The following is a 20,853-nucleotide window of genomic DNA, read 5'->3' as shown; positions in this document are numbered from 1 at the left end:
TCCCAAACAGATGCACAAACTGAAGACTAAGTGTTCAACTGTGTGAGCCTATGGGACTGATTCTCACTGGAACCAGCCATGCAATAAGAAGACTGTTATTAAGGGGTGGGGCACTTTGGGAACTGTTTCACCATAAAGCAGGGATGCGGTGATAATTAGGCAGTGAATAAGTTAGGAATCCAAGGTGCAGAGTATTAGCTTCCTTCTTATTTTGAGAAACTGATGTTGAAACTAATAAAGACAGTAAATAGGCACTAAATTAGCCAAAATGTGATGGACTGAGCAGGATAGCAGTATATGACAATATTTAAAAGTAGCTAATGGTTCCATCCTGAAGCATGTGCTTACAATAAAGCATGGTTTGGAGGATCAAAGTAGAAGGAAATGCGACCTAGAAGCAATAATCAAGAGCAAGAAGGAAATATAAACCATTGCTTTATATGTTAATCCAAATGAACATTTATTAGTTTCCCAGCTATAGTTGAAGCCCTTTCCAGGTTAGTGGCAACAATTTGTCAGCAAATCTCCAGATACAGGGAGGTGTAATCTGTGTTACTATTCTAAGAACAAATGTAGCACACACACACACACACACACACAAACACACACATGCAGGTGCACATGCACATGGGAATATACACCACGATATGTGTATGAACATTCCAAAATAACATGTATCTCAATTAACATGCTTATTACTCATTATAAGCTGTAAATTAGGGAGAGAGTTATAGGCTTTATAGGAAAGGGAATGGATATCCCCCAGGGAGCATCAGCTTAAAGAGAAGATGAGTAGGACATTGAAAAGGTTGGAGAAAGAGAACATTTTGTTGATGAGAGGCACTGAATTACAAGGCTTACACACTAAAAAGACGATCAGAGGTGAATGAGAGGTGAAGTCCAACTGGTGAATGTATGGATAATATCTAGAATACAGTTGCTGGCATTTTTGTGGTGACCCAGATAACAAGGCCTTTAGCTTGATGGGATTAATCCTAGTGTCCTTTTAGGAGAGAAAGAATACTCTCTTTCCATATGGGAACCAAGAGCTTAGTTTCTGATGGTAAATAAATAAACAAAGATAATGAAAACCATGGTAATGCAGATAACGAAGAGGTGAATTATTGTTAAGGATGTCAGATGTCACTGAACACTATATTCTAAGTCTAGAAGTGACTTACTAGGAAATGAAAGCAAGAATTAAGTGTGGATGCACATATAAATAGCCCAAATTTCTTAAATAAAAAAAAAACTGTTCAAGAGATTTATATTAAGCACATAGGCAGTGTGTTTTGGCTACAGACATAATTTATTAGTACTGTTTTCATATGCTCTTGATGCATTAATTCATATATGTAAAATAGTAAACTTCCATTTATTTTGGAAACATTGGCAATAAGAGTTTTCTAAAATGTATATTTAGTTTGTCATATAACTAGAAAGCAACAAAAAAATAAATTATAGGTCACCTTTAAGACTGAACTAATTAGGTGTTATTATAAACTTGTCAGCTATCTGGGAAAAGTAAACTGAGAGAAGAATTTTAAATATCCACTTTTTTCTTATGGTATTTATGGCTTTAATATAAGGGTTCTATATTAAAATGTTTTATATTTAAAAATACATACTTAGTAGATGTGAGAGGATTCCATTGGTGAACTTCTTGCTGTGCAAGCTTCACATCCCTAGCACACATAGAAGCCTAGTGCAGAAGTGCACACCCATAACCCCAGCACAGGGGATGGGGATGGGGAGGGGAGGCTGGACATGGCACAGGGTACCAGACCAGCTGAATCAGTAAGACTGAGATTCACTGAGAGCTGTGATCTCAAAAATTACAGTTTGGAATGATTGATGCAGACTCCCGGCACTGACTTCTGACCGCCATACATATATGCATTCACATGTACACACCTCTGTACATTTAAGTCTACACATGGAAGCACAAATTCAAATAAGTGCATGTTTAGTATGAACTAATTGCCAATGATACGTCTAAGTTTTCAGTTTTTGGAAAAACTATTACTTAGACATATTACTTAGACAGTAACACAACCATCTATGTTTAACCCAGCCTACTTCTTCCACACTGACTTTTTCTTGTCTGTATTGTTACCGATAAATAAAAGAATAAATTTTTTATAATCTCTCTGAGCTCACCTGCATCTTTAAGAAACTATAAAATTTGGATACTCCATTGTTGAAAAGAGGAAAGTATTTTAATCATAAGTAGTTAAGTCGCAGCTCATGTCAATATGGTTATTTCTAATTGTTATTTCTGATGTGTTATAGATTGATCCTTGATAACATGCTACTGTAAAGTACAATTTTTTTCCTCACTCAAAATTTTAAAAATCTCATATAATTTCCCCCAAATTATTTCTCATATAATTTCTGGGATCACAGAAAAGGGCACCCTTTGTGTAAAAATTTTTATTTGTATTTCTGTGACAAGAGTTTGGTGGCTGGTCAAAGCAAAACTCCAATCAGGAAAGCAATGGACAGAAAGAACAGAAGGCCCCTCACCTTCACTGTCCACCTTGCTGGTATGTGCCCCTGGGGGTCCACAGTTTTTGCAGCACTTAGAGGACTAGGCTTATTAGTGCTTGCTGGAAGCCTGTACTCTGTTTGATATTTCCTTCTGATACACAGAGACAACAAATCAAGTTTCTAATCAATAACAGAACCGGTGTTTTTCTAATAACATATATGGTGTGGGTATCAACAACTGCATTGGGCTGTGTAGTAAGTATCATGTAAGAGACTGAATTTGGGTTCTGGACTGTATTCTCAGCTCCACGGATGTGGACAAAGAGTGTCCAGGGATAGAAACACAGCCAACATATGTTGAATTATTTAATCAGCAATAAGCATCTAAGAAAGAAGGCTTTAGTGCTTTTTGATGATATCTAGTCAGCAACACGAAAACATGCAGGGGAAATCTGCATAGATGAATTTCCTTATAGCGAAGACTCCAAGGGCACACTCCAGATGATCAAAACTCAGGACAAAAAACTGTCTTTCCACCTTTCTGAATTCCACTTTTCACCAAGTTCCATAGTTTTGTAAAGTTTTGGACAACGGATGTCAGTCACTGCAAGGTACGATAATTTAAGTCCTTTATTCCATTCTGTTTCCTAGTGCTTTAAGTAAATTACATTCATTGCCAACATAGAAAGTATTGTCCCTAAAAGCAAGGATATCTACAGGAATGACTCATTTCCTTCTAGTTGTTAAGTCTTTCTATTTGAACATTAATTTATTTTTTCATTTTTATTTGATGTTCATGGAAAACCACCACTTCACTAGCAACTGAATTGAGAGTTAGCATTTACCTTCAATGAGAATTGCTTTAAAATTCTTAAGCAACATTTTTCGGTTATCATAACACTTAGTGTTTGTTTTTCCAGGTAAATGGTTTTAAGATCATTTGTGTTTTGGAGCCTAGATAAATTATAAATAAGTAAAAAACAATCATTTTTATTAGATATTTAAAATAATCAAATATTTACATGCCACTTTAAAATAGAGTATTTAAATTTACTTTATTCATACTAGTAAGTATGTAAGATAATCTTGTGCATATTCAAATACTCAAATACACATATAAACCTTAAATATTAAAAAAGTGATTTTTGTTTTTGTCTCATGTTATCTATGACTTCCTATACTTTTATGTTAAAAGGTAACACTGAAGAAATATATTAAATATTTTTAATCCAAGGCAATGAGGAAAATAAAGTTTCATCCATTAAATCGACTTTTAATAGGAATGGTATATTTTATTTGCTTGATTGGCATTAATAAAGTAAAAAAATATATAAAATATTTATTCACTTAGAATATCTTTAATCTCATCTATTCACCCAAACTCTTTTTAATATCTAGTTTATTCAGGATATAAGATATAAAGGAGAAAGTATACCTCATTTAATATAAATTAAATATCAACTATACAACTCATTTATATGACCTAGTATTACTTTATGAAGGGATAGGATTAAATTTCAAAGAACCCATGACATATATCCTCTTATTTGTTGACTCATGCATATTGATCTAAAAGAACTTTTGCATCAAGTTTATTGCAATGGGCACTTGCTGTAGGCGTTCCTCACAAATGCAGACAAAGCCATATTAGTTATGAGAGAACTGTTAAATTTTTAAACCAAGCTCACACTTTCTGAATAAAGTATGAACACTAGCTTTAATATTTTTTCCATTATGAAACAGGTACTTCTTCAACTATGTAATTTGTGCTTTTTTGGAGAGAAAAATTAAAATACAAACATCATTTTCATGTTTTCTTCATGTGCCACATTTAGACAGTTCCTCAGACCTGTATTTCAAGGAGGCATTACTCATTTTCAGACAGAATAGTTGGTTCATTATTGGGTAGACCAGGACAAATTATTCACAAGAGGTATCTTACCATTTCCTTTAATATAGCATAATCATATTTTAAGCATCACTTTAGCAGTCTGCTAATATGTGTCCTGGGTGCCTTTTCAAGTATAACAAGGCAAACTGGAGACCTTCACAACACAAGACAAGTTTAATGCAGAAATAATCCAAGCCCTTGAGTCTCAATACTTCTTCCTACCGTATTATGACTTAAAATCATTAATATTGTACAATATGTCCTTCTTTATCAGAATAGGTAGCTTTGTGAGTGATTCCCATTTAACATGAGATATACTAATGGAATATTTTATATTATAAATATCAAGCTCCATTTTTATTATTTTTTAATAAAGAAATGTTCTGAAAAAAAGAATTTTCTTTCATTCTGAAGTTCAACTTAACACATTATTTGTCCAAAAGAAATGAACACTACATTTCACTAACAGAAAATAACTCTCTGAGTCAGAATCTTCATATTTCACATTTCCTTTTCTCACTATTAACTGACTCTTTCTGTTTCTCCCCTCTCATCTGGCCCAAGATTTTGATTGACTGATGAATTATTAAATTCAGTAGGAAGCAATGCCAGTGGATGGAAGGAGCATTCAGTTCTCTTCCCTAGAAATGGTAGAGAGGCAGGCAGAGGGCACACCTCCCTTTATGCCTATTTTTGAAATGTGCCAGCATAAAGAGAATGAGCCTTTTTCTCCTTAGTCATCTAAATATGTACCAGGTCATTTGTTTTCTCTCTCTCTCCAAGACCACCATAGCTCAGAAACTCTTGATAGATTTTCTACAAATAGTTCTTACTGCTCTCACTGGTCCCACCTTGGCTCGGGCCCTTCCGTCTTCTGCCTGGATTGTGCAGGGCCCTCTTAGCTGGCCTTTCCACTTTTATTTGTTTTTACAGCTCATCTCCTTAGTCCAAACTCACAACCATCATCTATTAATATGTAAAATAGATGCGACCTTGTGCTTAAAGCTACCAGCATCTGCCATTTCATTGAAAATGAATCTCAAAGGTGTTGGGATGTATTGTAGTATGTATATATACACACACAAGGACCTTAACCTCTGTCTGCTACATTTACACTAGTTACACTGGCCTTTGACAATGCACATGAGCTTTGACATCATTGTAGAAAATTTCAGAAGAGCCTGAGTATCCTGAGTACCAGCTTGGCTAGTTGGTTTATTGAAACTTTTCAAATACTAATAAGCTTTATAGTAAAGATTACTCCTTGGAATTATAATTCTTTTCATGAACGTCATTTCTGATCATCTCCCATGCTTTCTCTCTCTCTCTCTCTCTCTCTCTCTCTCTCTCTCTCTCTCTCTCTCTCTCTCTCTCTCTCTCTCTCTCTCTCTCTCTCTCTCTCAAACTTGTCATTTGTAATTAGCATATTATTGTTCATTTGGTGTGTTTTCTTTCTAACGAAATGCCATCTAAATTCAACTATTTTTTTTAATTACTTGTCTTCGTCACTGTTTTCTGTTTAAAAAGAGGCAAGGTGATTGAAGCAACTTATAGAAGAAACATTTACTGGGGTCTTGCTTACAGCTTCAGGGGGTTGGTCCATTATCATCATGGCAGGGAGCATGGCAGTGTGCAGGCCCAGCACTGGGGAAGGATCTGAGGGCTTTCTTTTCTGAACCACAGACATCAGGACAGAGTCTGGCACTGGCTTTGAAAACCTCAGAGTATACTCCTAGTGGCACTGTCTCTCCAACAAGGCCACATTTCTAATCCTTTCAAACAAATAGAGGTCTTGCTGACTAAGCATTCAAATATATGAGCCTATGGAGTCCATTCCTACTCAAAACATCACAATGTTGTAAGGGTTAGAATAATAGCTTAGGTAAGGCCTTTACTACTTGTTTTGGAATATATAAACAAATAATAATCTCAGTACTTAAGAGCTGATCTTGTGAAGAACCGGGGTTTGATTCTTATTGCCTTAAGGCTCATAATGCCACTGACTACAGTTCTAACAGATCTGACAGCATCTATAGGTACATGCTTGTACCTGGTAGACATGTAGGCAGTTAACTCTATGCACATATTCATAAAACTAAAGGAAACTGATGCCTCCCATCCAGCCTCTCTGTCCACCAAAGAACTGAGCCGCATCTTCCTCCACCTAGAAAGTGTTAGTTGATGTTTTCTCAATCTAGAAAGAAAAATAACCCACGATCCCAGTCAGCCACTGCTCGTATTCCATAGTTCGTGTTCTTTGGACAGTGCTCAAGCTGTTGCAGTGGGGTCAGAGTGGTCGGTATGCTGACCAACTCTTTCTGCTGCCTACTTCCATCAGGTATGATGATGGGACAAGGAAAGAATAGAAGCTATATAGATGGAAACAGAGAAAAAGAAAGTGGGAAAATAAAACTGCCCATTTTGTGAATTGCCTTAGCATCCTAAGCAAGCAAATCAAGGCACTTCACCAAGGCTCTGAAGAAAGTTGCTTGAGTGAAGCATGGCATGCTCACACAAGGAGAGCTTCTCCCACTGGTTTGCTTGGTGTATTTTGTGGTTTCGGGATTTGGTTTGGCTTTTCGAGTGTGGCTTCTGACTTTCGTGTTTGTTTATTTGGTTGTTTGTTACAATCCAGTCATTATCCCCTTCCCAATCCACACTCGGACTGTTTCTCATTCCATTCCTCCTCCCCATCTCCAAGAGGATGTCCACATATCTTCACCCCTTAGCCCACCAGAACTCTCCACACCCTGGGGCCTCAAGCCTCTCAAGGGTTGGGTGTGTCTTCTCTCACTGAAGCCAGATGAGGGAGTCCTGGCTTCTGGCTTTTTTATAGCAGGTTCTTCTTTGTCAACTATTCTCTTCTTTGTGACTAGATGTCTCTGTAACTTCCTTTGGATGCACATTTGGGGCTTCCTGGGCTATTTTAAGAATGGGTGAGTTACTACCTGTTGGTTCATGGTTTCTTTGTCAGTGTGATTCTCTCACAAAACAAGGTTTTTGATGAATTTGCTTCTAAGTAACAAAATAGAGTGAAAACCACAAATTGAACACAGTTCTTAAACTTGCTTTTTCACCTTCTCCACATAATTTCAAGGGCATCCAAAACAACTCACTGAGAATTAAGGACATTGCAATTATTTCCCATCATTTTGGAGAGAGAAGCTGCTGAGTTTTGCAAGTCCCCATGCTTCTGTCAGTCCTTGATACATACTGCTAAATTTTTGCTGTTGTGCTGCCTAACTGAAGCAGCTGAAGCAGTAACACAGTGGCTGTTTCCAACCCCTATCCTTCCAGTTATAAGTGGTGCAGGCACATGGTCTGCCTTCCAAATACCAAAGTGCCAGTGTGATGAAGCTGCTTAGCCAAGTGCAGTTACCTTGGAAGACAAACGGCTAGGAGTCTCCCAGAATACCTGATGCGATATTATAGAGAGCAGATGCAATGAAAATTCCATGATTGCTTCAAAATTGCTACATCTTTAAATTATTTATAATCTCAATGAGGGCAGTGATTGATTCTGAAATTCTCCTTATGTCTGTTAAATGGCCCTGGACTGCTTACTCATGTCATGAACACTTACTCACTGGTGTTGTGTATGAATGCCTAGAAAAAGAAACATAAATTATTTTTTTACAGCTGTCTGAGATCATTTTTAATACTCCTACCTAATTTTAATCATTTTGTAGATTCATGTAGTATAAGACAGCAACTTGTCACACAGCTTGAATATGAATACGGAAAGTAAAAAAAAAAAAATCCTACTTAATATTCTTCACAGGTACTTGAAGATCAACTCTATATTCATTCATGCAAGTAAACAATCACATGCCAAGGACTCTGTGTGTGTGTGTGTGTGTGTGTGTGTGTGTGTGTGTGTACACAGGCATATCCGTGTGTGTGTGTGTGTGTGCATATGAGCCTGTAGATATGTGCATGAGTGTGTGTGTATGTGTTTGTGTGAGGACATGTGTGCACAATGTGCAAAATGCTTAGTGACTGAACTAAAAGGGCATGCTTTAAAACTGAAATAGGAATCCATGATTTCTAACCAAAACACATACATCTGCCAGTTCATGTGTATGTTCCTTGAGAAGCTCCCCAGAGTGAGGCCTTACACAGACTGAGGAGTACTTTAGATCCTGTTCAGGGAATCTCAGTGTTGCTCAGCAAATATGATGCTTTATCCAGAACTCTGTCTCAGTTATGCTTCACAGTGAACTAACATTTTGTTGAACAACAAGTGGATGATGATGATGATGATGGCATGTACGAGTTCAAAGTAGTCTGTTTTTAAGAACTGTGTGGCATCCAGAGACGAGGAAGCCATACATCACAACACAGTTTCTATCATTCTCCAAATGACCAAGGCAAACCCCTCTCCCCTTAAGTCACTGAGTCAGTTCAAACAACCTGTGATATTTTAAACCAAGGTATATCCTTGGGAAATTACAAATCAGAATTTCATGTTTTGATTATAAGTCTGAAAGACCTATCAACAGACTCAGAAGTAATCAATATCTCCCTTTACTTATTCCTGGGTGTAGCACTGCAGCTTCAAAATCAGTATCAGTTTCTGTCATTGGTGATGAATTTGATTGAGGTCTGGATATTGATGAGAAAGTTTAATTTAAAACAATTTGACATTAATAAAGAGTAACATTGATCTGCTTTGTCAGAGCATCAATGAGATGACAATATGACAGAGTCAAAAGGAAAGTTGTTAAATCACAGTGTTTAAAGTAATTCTGGGGGCATGGGGTGAGTTTTATTGGGATTCAACTTTAAACCTGATCATGGTTAGGTTTACACATTCTATATGATTAATAGATTTGAAATTAAAATTAGATAATTGTGCTGAAATTCCAGTGACTCAGTATTGAAAATATTTATGAAATTTGATCATATGATATTGAAGCATAATAGAATTAGGAATTTTTACATACAATTAATTGTCACAAATAAAATGGTGCCCAGCAAAAAATCAAAACAATTTTCCCAGTTTTAGATAGAATTAGGTAAAATTATCACTCACAGCCATGCTTTCTTACACAGGACATATGTCTTAGTCAGGGTTTCTATTTCTGCACAAACATCATGACCAAGAAGCAGTTGGGGAGGAAAGGGTTTATTCAACTTACACTTCCACATTGCTGTTCATCACCAAAGGAAGTCAGGACTGGAACTCAAGCAGGTCAGAAAGCAGGAGCTGATGCAGAAGCCATGGAGGGATGTTCTTTACTGGCTTGCTTCCCCTGGCTTGCTCAGCCTGCTCTCTTATAGAACCAAGATTACCAGCCCAGAGATGGTCCCACCCACAATGGGCCCTCCTACCCTTGAGCACTAATTGAGAAAATGCCTTACACCTGGATCTCATGGAGGCATTTCCTCAACTGAAGCTCCTTTCTCTATGATAACTCCAGACTGTTTCAAGTTGACACAAAACTAGCCAGTGCCATATGCAAAGTTCAGTCAGTTGTTCGTCTACAACCTAGATGGATTATGTTATTTATCTGCCCACGTTTGAATCTGTCAAGGTCTAGTAATGGCCAGAAACTGTTCCTGTAACTTTGGTGATCAAAGCTTAGCAGATAGGACTGTCAACTATGTAAGTTGTTTACTAACTAATAGGAAAAGAGTAGTAAGGAACAAAGTTCCTTCAGGACAGACTGACAAACATCAACTAAAACAACAAAGGCAATTAGGTAGAAATTATAAATATTCATCTGACTAGCATTCACAAAATCTTTGATCTTCCAAAATCACAGAGAGAGAGAGAGACAGAGAGACAGAGAGAGACAGAGACAGAGAGACAGAGAGACAGAGAGAGACATGGGGAGAAAACAAGACAAAAAAACAAAAAAAAAAAACAAAACAAAACAAAAAAAACCCCAAAACCACAGAATTGAAGAAGGAGGTTTCCACGGTTGGAATGGCTGGAATCAGACTTCAGCAATTCTGTGCTGGTGATGGGGGTTTCTCTGCCTAGAGGCTGTAGTCTGAAAGAGATGGGGAACAGACCAAGGAGAAGAGGGACCTGCTAGCTGAATTTTCTCTCCCTACATGATGTTCCAGGGTGTCTACTGTAATGAGAACAGTATTGTTGTTGAGGTAAAATTAATAGGGTGATGGCAAGTCTACAAGATGCTCATGGGAAAGACATGGCAAGAAGGAAGCCCCCCCTGCCCACCGCTGTAGTCAGACTTGCAACCTGCCGTATGTACTAGCTACTGGCAGAGGTACAGGAGTCAGACAGCAAAGCCACAGAGAGGTTTACCTAGCCTAGCTGCTGCAGCCTCAAGGAAACAAAGCATCACGCATGGGGAGACAGAGGAGCTTAGGAACTGCTGCACAGCCTCAGGAACTCATTCGCTTGTGCAACTTAAGATAACTTTTGACTGAATGGTCACAAGCACCTAATTGCCCTCTGTTCTTAAAATGCCACTGATAGGAAGGATAGAGGACAGTTGTTGAAGGGAACAAGTGTATGTGAAACTCTAAGTCACAGTCTTTGTGACGGCTCTGCTATTCTCTTTGAAAATAAGTTAGACCGGTCATGGGACAATAGTTTGCATAACACTCCAGGAGGCATCATCCAAAATTTGAGACCTAAGCATTGTTTCAACAAATGAGACTCAAATTCTGACATATAACCTTTAACCTGAAACAATTAAGATATTTGATGATCTCCTAATGTATATTTTCATCTTTCTTGTCTATCAAGTAGATTATAATATGATTACTGAAATTTTAAATGAAACAGATGTTTGCTTTGAATTAAATAAATATAAAACTTCCATATCTATCATTTCTTACAGTGTGAGAATTACTAAAAATTATTGGTTTGGTAAAACATTCTAAGGTATCAGTAAAAACTGAGCATAAGCCAATTCCATCATATTCATGACAACCAAACTAAGAGACACAGCAATCTTGTGCAAAGTATAGCAAAAATTCTGGTTAAAATAAATATTCATTTACATCAGCTCTTAAAAATCAGCTTCCAGTTGACGAAACTCTAATCTCTTAACACAGGCTTGTTCTTGTTCTAGACGCTCAGAGAGGAATTATTGCATCAACAAAGATCAATAAAGTTAGAAATGGATTTCATCAAGATTATTTATGTCACTCTCTATAATCTTTGCAACAAACAGCTTCTTGTAAAGTTCCCCAGTGGCAGCATTGAGGACAACAGGACTCTATTCCCACAAATGTCTAGCAGTATAAATGAATAATGTTTAAAATACTTCTTACCTGTTGACATCCCAGATTTTACTCGTCATATCCAGTGAGGCAGAAGCCACGAAGTCACCACAAGAGTGCCAGGTGCAGGACCATACGGCATGGTTGTGTCCTTCAAGGGTCAAGGTGCATTCACCTTTGGTGAGGTCCCATAGTTTAATTGTGCTGTCACCACTTGAGGTAGCCAACTTGCTGCCACTGTTTGCAAGAAAAAAAAGACAATTTTAAACAAAGTAATTCATTTTTTGTGAAACGTGTGTGTGTGTGTGTGTGTGTGTGTGCATGTGTATAATATATAAGTATATATTTATATTTCATATGAATATACTATTTTGAGGGATGAGTATATTTAATTTAAGGTTTGCTTTAGTTAAGCACTTAAACTTAAATGGCTACATTTCATGATAATATTTGAGTCTAAACAATTATTTACTTTGATTGATTAAGAATTCATGCTTTGAGATAAACTGCTACCATGAACCTTTTAAATTAGATCTTCTAGAATACTCATGATTAATGTACCAAAATAGCACTTTCTCTTTTACCCAGAGTTGAGTTCAAGGTTATGTGTTACACTATAAAAAAAAAAAAAAGGAGACTTCAAAAATGAAGACCATCTAGATGTATTAAGACCCTTTGAAAATATAATAGAAAGAAAGCTGCTGTTATTGACCTGTCTCATGCTGATTAAATTCTTCAAGAAGATGAGGAAGGAGATGATTTTTGTGCTATATCATTAAAATGAGATTTTGAAGTTACTGGGTAATTGAGGATGAACCATTTGATATTCTATTGAAGTTATTAGCAGATAGTATCAAAGATGGAACTTCCAAAGAGTGGACACTGAGTCCAGTTTAGGAAACTGTGGTTGTCAATGATCAGAAGCAGCTAGCTTTACTCCCGGTGTAGGTCTAGAATATCAGCTGCAAGCCAACCTCACTTCGGTTATCTCTGTGTGAGTTGACCCTAAATCGTCTTTAGGTTCTTTACTAGCTTTTACCCACTGAACCAGTGTGGAGCTCACCTTTTGCCAAGGAAGCTTTATTTTGTAGCAGCAGGAGATCATTACAGAAAGCCACACCTCCTCAAAATGAGAACAAGTGAGCTCCATGCTTACTAGTGGGACTCAGGATTAGTATTTAGAATGCAGTTAGGAACCATGTTGGTCCAGGAAGGTGGCAGTAGACATAGGAATTGAGGAGAGAGGAAAAGGACAGAAGAGATGATTTAATTATTTACTATATTATAAAAAATGGCAAAATGAAAAGAGGTATTTGATAGTTAATGGCAAACATCATTTTTATTCTAAGTAGGACATGAAATTATCATTTGAACAGGAGAAATGGCCAGCACTGACAGAGAGATCTTGATAGTGTTGTAGATATGATGATTGTGTGAACTGAAGATATTATTATCAAAGTCAAATTAGCATAGCTGAAGACTTTGTTGACAGCCAATGTTTGCCAGATAGAAAATAGTTTTTGTCTTGTAGCAATTGATTGTTTATTCATGTATTTACCATTTATACTTTAAGTTTTTAATATTGAATACCAAACAATAAAAATTACATTTATCCAAAATATAAGCAAACATAAAACAATCCCTTCATTCTTTCTTTCTCTCTCTCTCTCTCTCTCTCTCTCTCTCTCTCTCTCTCTCTCTCTCTCTCCCTCCCTCCCTTCCATCCTTTCTTCCTTCCTTCCTTTTCTATAACCTGTTTCTGATGGGCAAAGAAGCTATCATGGATGAAAATCTTCATCTAGGATAGGAAATACTGTTGACTTTTTTTTTGCCTGTGGGTGAAGAACTCTCCAGATACCGTTAATATACTGTTTTCTTAATTTAAGACACAACTGGGATGTTGTATTTTCATATCTTTATAAGTGTCATAAACTGATATTTAATAATAAAAACAAATATTTAAAAGTTTTAAACATTATAGCTCATAGATGTAAATACTTCTAAGTAAAAAGAAAAACAACTCTTCCAATATTGTTTTAAAATATTTTCACCTTTCAAACTATGTGTCTTAAAATATGTAACACTGTATACTTTTGGTTCTTGTGAAGATAGAGGACATGTGAAGGACGGAGGGAGGGAGGGAGCCATGCACACCTGGTGCCCCTCCAAGTCAGAAGAGGGTGCTGGGTCCCTGGAACTAGAGTTACAGATTGTTGTGAGCTATTACGTAGGTTCAGGAGACTGAATCCAGGTCTTTTGCAAGAGCAGTAAATGGTCTTAACCACTGAGCAATCTCTTTAGCCCTATGTGTTCCTCTGACATCTATGGCATACTTTTGATTGAGGGACTGTTTCTTTATGCAATGAGGAATGAGACATTCCAAAAGAAAATTGGTGTGTTGATATAACACAATTCTTTGTATTATAAGACACCTTGCTAGACAGGACAAAAACAGAGTTACAAAAGATCTAACCTGTTCTTAATTGTATTTCATATTGATTGTATTATTTCATATCATCTTGTATTGATGCAATTGTTTAGGTTGTAGAAGGAAAAGGAAAGCTGATAGGCTGATTTATTTAACTTTAAACAGATTAGAACCAATGATGTTGTCACAGAAATTAAATAGAGGGGTCTTAGAAAACCATTCAATGTTTTAAAACTAAAATATTTGGATTTAATTTCATTTTGTTTTTCTGATTACACTGGGCATCCTACTGAGTAGTTTTTTGCCATTAACATGTATATATACATAATATTAAAATAAAGTTTTCTTGTAAAACATAATCTTGTGTAATCAGAACATTTTGATGTTATACATAGTTAAGGTCTATTTTCATTATGTGGAAATGATTATTTGGGTTATCTATTTTAAACTTTCTTTTAACAAATGATTATAATTTAAGAATTATTTATTATATATAACATAGCAGATAAAAGAAAATAATCAATGTTTAACAGAGTCTATAAGACTCATTCTTTACTAAACAAAAGATATGAAGGTTGTATTTACATTTAAAAGGAAAACTCAGTTAATATCTAGTATGCCCCAACAGTGACTAGAGCCATAATTCTCATAAAGAGGGATTAAGCCAGAGAGACAAAGCCTGTGTTCTCAGGAGGCTTGTCTTCAAACTGAAGTGGGAACTGAAGGAATCAAGTAAATGAGCTAGTACAACAGGTACAGTGTCCTCTGTAGGGGAAGCTTAGGGTAGCCACTGCAAAGAGGGACAGTGAGCTAAAAGCAGTCAGGCAGCATCCGAGAAGAGCCACAGCTAAACTTTACAGGAAGCATAGGACACAGTTCTAAGTATAGACTGCTACGAGACAGTCATGACATGATTAAGAGGATCCAGGAGACCTGAAGGGGTGGCTGAAGGATCGAGGAAGGAGAGAGAGAGAGAGAGAGAGAGAGAGAGAGAGAGAGAGAGAGAGAGAGAGAGAGAGAGAGAGAAAGTGATGGCCTGTCCAACAGGGGGAGCCAACCAGAGGTCTCTGCTGGTCCTTGGTCATAAAGATCCTTGAAAAGCCATTTAAGGGCTGAGATTTTACCCAAGAGGTTTATTGATTCATGTACCAGCTGATTAAAATGCTGCAGATTCAGTGAGATGGACAACTCAATCCATCTTCGCTTGTGATACCAGCACATAATGCCATCTTCCCTGCAGGGCATCTATGGATCTTGTCCAACACTAGGGAGCTGTCTAAGACCCAGCACTTCCATAGCTTTAGTCTTCCCTCTGCTTTTGCTTTATCACAGAGGGGAGTCTTTAAAAAACTCTTTAAAACGGTATCTTTAACACGTTGCTTCCCTGGCATTTGTTTGTTTCCTTCCCTTCTTCTTCTCCTCCTCCTTCACCTTTTTTTCCCCTACCACTATAACCATTTATTAATTTTTGGCTTTCATTCCTGAGAATGAAACTCTGTTTGGGTTTGAAATGACTAGTTGTTTGACTATGCCTTTTTCATACTAATCCTCCATAAATGTTTAATTAAATTGTACATGTGGAGATGTTTTCCTTTTTAAAGGTCTAGTAATATTAATATAGTATAGTATAATATAATAATATGATATATTATCAAAAGCTTATAGTGTGTGAATGAGGGGGGTCTCTGTTTCTTATGTCTTCTCTTAACACTATGTTCTTGTCCTCTGTAGCATCTAACACTATCTCAGGAGTCTCTTTACTGTTGGGCAGAAACAAAGACAGCAAAATGCTACTGCTGAAGCCCTTGCTTGATACACTGTTACCTTATAGGACCATGCACCATAGAGTGGATTCAGGGATGAAATGCTTTGGGGAATTTCAGTTGAGTCACTGAAGAGCATCAGGAGATTTCTTTTGTTGCCAATGGGAATCATTAGTGAACTCTCAGTAGCTTTTTACTGATAGACAAGACTGAAGTCAGTTTATGTGCATTGTGTATCTCAATCCAACTTCTGGCTTTATTTTATTTGTCATTCACCTTAATTGTCTTTATAAAAACTTTATGTTTAAAATATTTCTATATTCTTTTGGATTTAAAATACAGTTTAAAATGTACAAAATGTACTAGATTTTAGGGATCCAAAGATATACTCTTTAATGACTTCATGTATTTATAAGCTTCATAAGTATATGACCAATTAATTCCAATATTTTCTAAGGTAGTAACAGACAAACATAGAGGGCAAAAATGATGGAACAAAAAAAAAGGGGCAGAAATGGGCCCAGACAGGCTTTAAAGGTAAACACACTTGAAAAAAACTCTATACATATAGGCACATGTTTGCAACATAAACATAGAGGAGCAGAAGAAGGTTTGATGGTGTAGCAAATTATGGTATATTCTCTGATTTTGATTTTGAAGTGGTTTTTTTTTTTCACTCAAGAAGAGTCACACATAATCAGACATAGTAGACAAGCAACAAGCAAATACCACCCTGTAGTCCTGTGGAATTGAGTCTCTGAGCAGGGTGTCAGGCCTTGGTGAAGTGTAATCAGATGTTAATTTGCGGGGCAGGAAGGGCAGGCTTGCTGCAGGAGCAAGACAGGAGTTGTGTGGCAGAATCACAAACATCTCTAATGTAGACTTGCATTTAATATTGAATTTAATTACTTTTATATCTGTGGTTTGCATACCAACCGTCATTCCTGGATGAGGAAAACGCATCTCAAGAGTAGGCTTCAGTCAGGTGTCTTTTGTGCTTAGTCAAAGCATTTTTCCAACTCTAACTTGTAACCCAGTGGTGCTCGCTCTTCCTGCAATGAAAAGCGCCTCTGGGAAGCTGCTGCTTCTACACCTGCCTTTGACCTCTGAGCTGACTGAGTGAAACTCCTGAGTCACAGAAATTTTCAATATAGCCTGTTCTGACTTCCAAGAGGACACGGTAACCAACCAAAAAATCGTGAGCATGGCATCAAGTTCAAGTCTTATGAGGATTGATTTGACAATATATTCCAGGTTGGTGGAGACAGAATATACTGTCCAACACCTGCAACTCAAAATAAATGTGGAAAGGAATCAAATCGTTTTTCAGCATTGCTACTTACAAAGAGCTTCAGGTAAGAACAGTGAAGAGCTATGCTTTGTACAAACTTGGAAAAAGTTCTAAATGGAAATTAGACACAGTATGTGTGTATCTATGTTCCTCTGTGTGTGTGTGTGTGTGTGTAGAGGTCAGTGGTCACTAGCAGGTGACAGGATTTTTCCTTTGAGGTCAGAGCCTGTCTAATTAGGTTACCTAGCTGCTCAGTCAGAACTGGGGATTTGCCTGTAGAGACAATAATTGCCAATGATTATTATCTACCCCTACCTGAAAGGGGTAAATAGAAATAATAGAATAATTCTTTGCCATTGAATACTTGTGAAGGAGCTATTGGTGCCGAACTCCAAAAGACCCTGAGTCCATGCTTTGGCCGCCCACACTACTAAGAGCTCCGACGAGGAAGGGCAAAATCCTACCATGGTACCTGGAACATTGTTTCTGCTATAAAAGTTGGTGCTTTTCATAATTGGTATCACAATAACAGTATTTTAGAACTTTATAATTGCAACCCCCCCGGGTTTGCTATGAATCACATATCCCTAAACCTAATTCTGTTTACAAATTATTATATTATTTTACCACTTACTCTCTAAAGCACCTTCTCTATTTCTTTCTTCAGAGTGGATGTTTCCTGTGGAGTGTGGTCCTTTCTCAGGCAACGGCACCCAGGAATGTTCCCACCAGTATCCCAGCCTTCCTCTGAGTCCCCAAACAGATCTATTTGGGGAAATGCATAAGTTTCAGGGATTCTCCTCTGTGAAGTTGCCTCGCTTAGACTCTGGTATATGACAGATGTCAGCACAATTCTTCCTGTCTCAAGCATGACATGGCTTTCTTCCTTGTTCGGCCTTTGACTGCCCGTTCTCATTCCATCCCTCTCTGCATACACTTGCTTGCCTTGACTTGTAGGTTCCATGACTGCACTGTACCTCAGGTATCTGATAGGCTCACAGAGTGCAACAATCACATTCTTTATCAGACATTTCTCTCTTTCATAGACTATGAATGATGTTCTTAGCCTCCTGTACCTGAGTGTAACAACAGCCTTGCTTTATTCTTTATCACTTTGGATGACAACTGTCTGCCATATGCTGTGCTGCTGTGCACACTAGTTCTTGAGGTGTTCTCTCCCTCTCTCTTGCCTCCCCTCTCTCCTCTCTCTCTCTCTTTCTCTGTCTCTGTCTCTGTCTCTCTCTCTCTCTCTCTCTCTCTTTCTCTCTCTCTCTCTGTGCTGTCTATGCCTTTTCATGTGTGTATGTATGTTTGTATTCATGTATGTATGTGCATGTGTATTCGTGTGTGTGTGTGTATGTGTGTGTGTGTGTGCATGTGTGTGTGCAAATGCACATGCCAATGCATGTGAAGGCCAGAGGACTGTCTCCAGTGTCGTTGCTCAGACATCTTGCACATTGTTTCTTTGAGGCAGGGTCTCTGAGCCAGACCTGGATATTGAAAACCTCTGACCCCACTTCCCTGCTTCCCAGTGTGTGGTATCATGCTTACCCTTAGCCACGGATTCTGCACATCCAAAGCAGGTCTTCATGCTTGCATTCTACCAATAGAACTGCAGCTACTCTAGCCCAACTCATAACTGGTTTATCTTTATTAAACAGCATATACATTGCCATTTTTTTTAACTTCAAACTTTTCCTCATCGCCTCATATTCTGGCACTAAAAAGAGGACTATACTTATGTCTACATACAAAAATATAAGATTTGCTTTCTTTACCCTTCATTTATAGGCATTAAATACCCTTGCTATTTGCTTCTCATGGTTCATTATTTCTTTTAGCCTCCTGTGAGCACTGTCCTCTTGATGAGATCAGTTTCTTTTGAGAAAAAATGGCTGACTCTGCCTAGTTATATTGTATTCCTACCCTGAAACTTTATTGAGCAATTAAGTTTATAAAGCCATTTTTCAGAAGTCTAAACACCATTTATTCAACCTAAGTACCATTAATGTAAGCCATGTTTAAATGTAGCTAATTTACTCTCCTGTCCTTCCATTACTGCAGATGTAGATGAGCAAAAGAAGCAATAGGAACAACATGTAAAATAGCAAATCCAAGGATCTCACCATCATTACACACTTCTCTGCTCTGCTCTGAATACCATCGATCTGAGCAGTGAATAGGGAAGTTGGGGCTGTGACTAGGCAGGTATCCTCTAATGTTTATCCCCTCAATATTACAAGATTTAACATGTACTTAGATACACATCACCAAGGTTACAACATTCACTATAAATGAAATTTTTCCTAGAAGGATAAGCAGGTCGGTTAGTATCAACTCTGAGTTCTTCACCATGAGTTTAAAGTGAATTAAGTTGAAATACTCAGTAACCCTTCACTCCTGGAAATAAGATAAGCTAGAGATTAGCAGTAATTAGAACTCACCTGCTCTAGTCATATCTTTGTCCTGTAAAGGCCTTGCTGCTTTTGAAACATGTAGCTTTTCAGTATTGCTATCTGTAAAAGAGAAATGACACTGCTCCCCTGTGATGCTACAGGAGAAGGTCAAACTAAGACTACCTACCAAAAAGAGAAAACAACAAGTAAATTCTGTAGATTCTCTTTCGACTTGTTGCTTGCACAGGACACAGTGCTTTTGGAGATTTTGAAGATAAGTAACACTGAACAAAATATCCTCTTTTCTGTTGTTTGTTAATGGGACCAGGGATGATCATTACAACTTCTATGTTCCAGGAAATCTATCATTCTCACAGAAAAATTAGGGTGTATGAATAAGATAAAGTGAAGTCCAACTATGCCGACTTGGTAGGTTACTTGGTATACGTAGAAATTACAGTATTGAAAGAGGAAGGAGAGGAGGGAGATATTACTGGGGGCAAATTTTAGTTCTCAGAATTACTATCTCCCATATCTTGAAATATTCTTAAGAAAATAACTATTTTGCTGTTCACAGAAATATTAGAAATATAAGCCTAAGGCTTTCTTGGTGGTACAATATAATAATTTCATACCCAGTAGATTTTGTGAAGTTTTATTCTGCACTGTAGTATAATGTATTAAGAACATTGTTTACATAGGAATTCAGGGGTCTTCTAAGGATTTTACCCATAATACATATTTAAGTATTTAAATATTTATCTCCTTCAATTCTCAGATATACTACTGTTATTATTGAGGTGCATGTTTGTTACTTTGAGGATACATGAACTTGAAGAATTTTGTCTATTTGTACTTTTAATTAATATTTTAAATATAAATGTTTTTATCATTGCAAAATATATCTTTCTGAAATTTCAAGCAAGCTACAGAATTGTTGAAGAATGAGAAATGACAGCTTATGAAGCAGAGATACTTAAGCTGTTGCCTTTATGATAACCCCTGATAGTTCTTTCTCTCTTTATAGCTTACAGGGCTCTAAAGTTACTTGAAAAACAAACAAACACCAAAACAGAAATATAGTAGAGCATTCCAGATCACTCACGTGAATGGTAATTCAGTGAACACAGTGGATTGGATTTCATTTGCTCAGAATAAAGTCACATGCTCCAAATGGAGGAGTGAGGGAAGGAATATTTTCTCTATTTCTGCATTTACTCTTCACTGGTATCATTCCAAATGAATGGTTTGACACTGGGCTCTCGGACCTCAGCTTCCTAGGGACACAAAGAACACAATGGCAGTGTGTTCTCAATATAAAAAGAAGCAGTGGGATTCTGACTGTCAGGAGACACAGCTACAGGATTCTTCAAACCCTGTCTTAGAATAGC

General features: G+C 37.2%; 1 protein-coding gene across 5 annotated transcripts in view; it reads right to left on the bottom strand.

The window, feature by feature from the left end:
- Positions 1-20,853, bottom strand: part of Spag16 (sperm associated antigen 16) — an 871,964-nt gene that overhangs the window by 417,204 nt on the left and 433,907 nt on the right. For all 5 annotated transcript variants that reach the window (XM_021171958.2, XM_029483611.1, XM_029483612.1 and 2 more), the window contains one exon: positions 11,636-11,821. In XM_021171958.2, the coding sequence (XP_021027617.1) occupies positions 11,636-11,821 (186 nt within the window). The remainder of the gene's footprint in view (positions 1-11,635; positions 11,822-20,853) is intronic.

The sequence above is a fragment of the Mus caroli genome, chromosome 1 (assembly GCF_900094665.2).
Source record: "Mus caroli chromosome 1, CAROLI_EIJ_v1.1, whole genome shotgun sequence".
Taxonomy (NCBI): Eukaryota; Metazoa; Chordata; class Mammalia; order Rodentia; family Muridae; genus Mus; species Mus caroli.
This window is presented reverse-complemented; position numbering and strand designations above follow the sequence as displayed.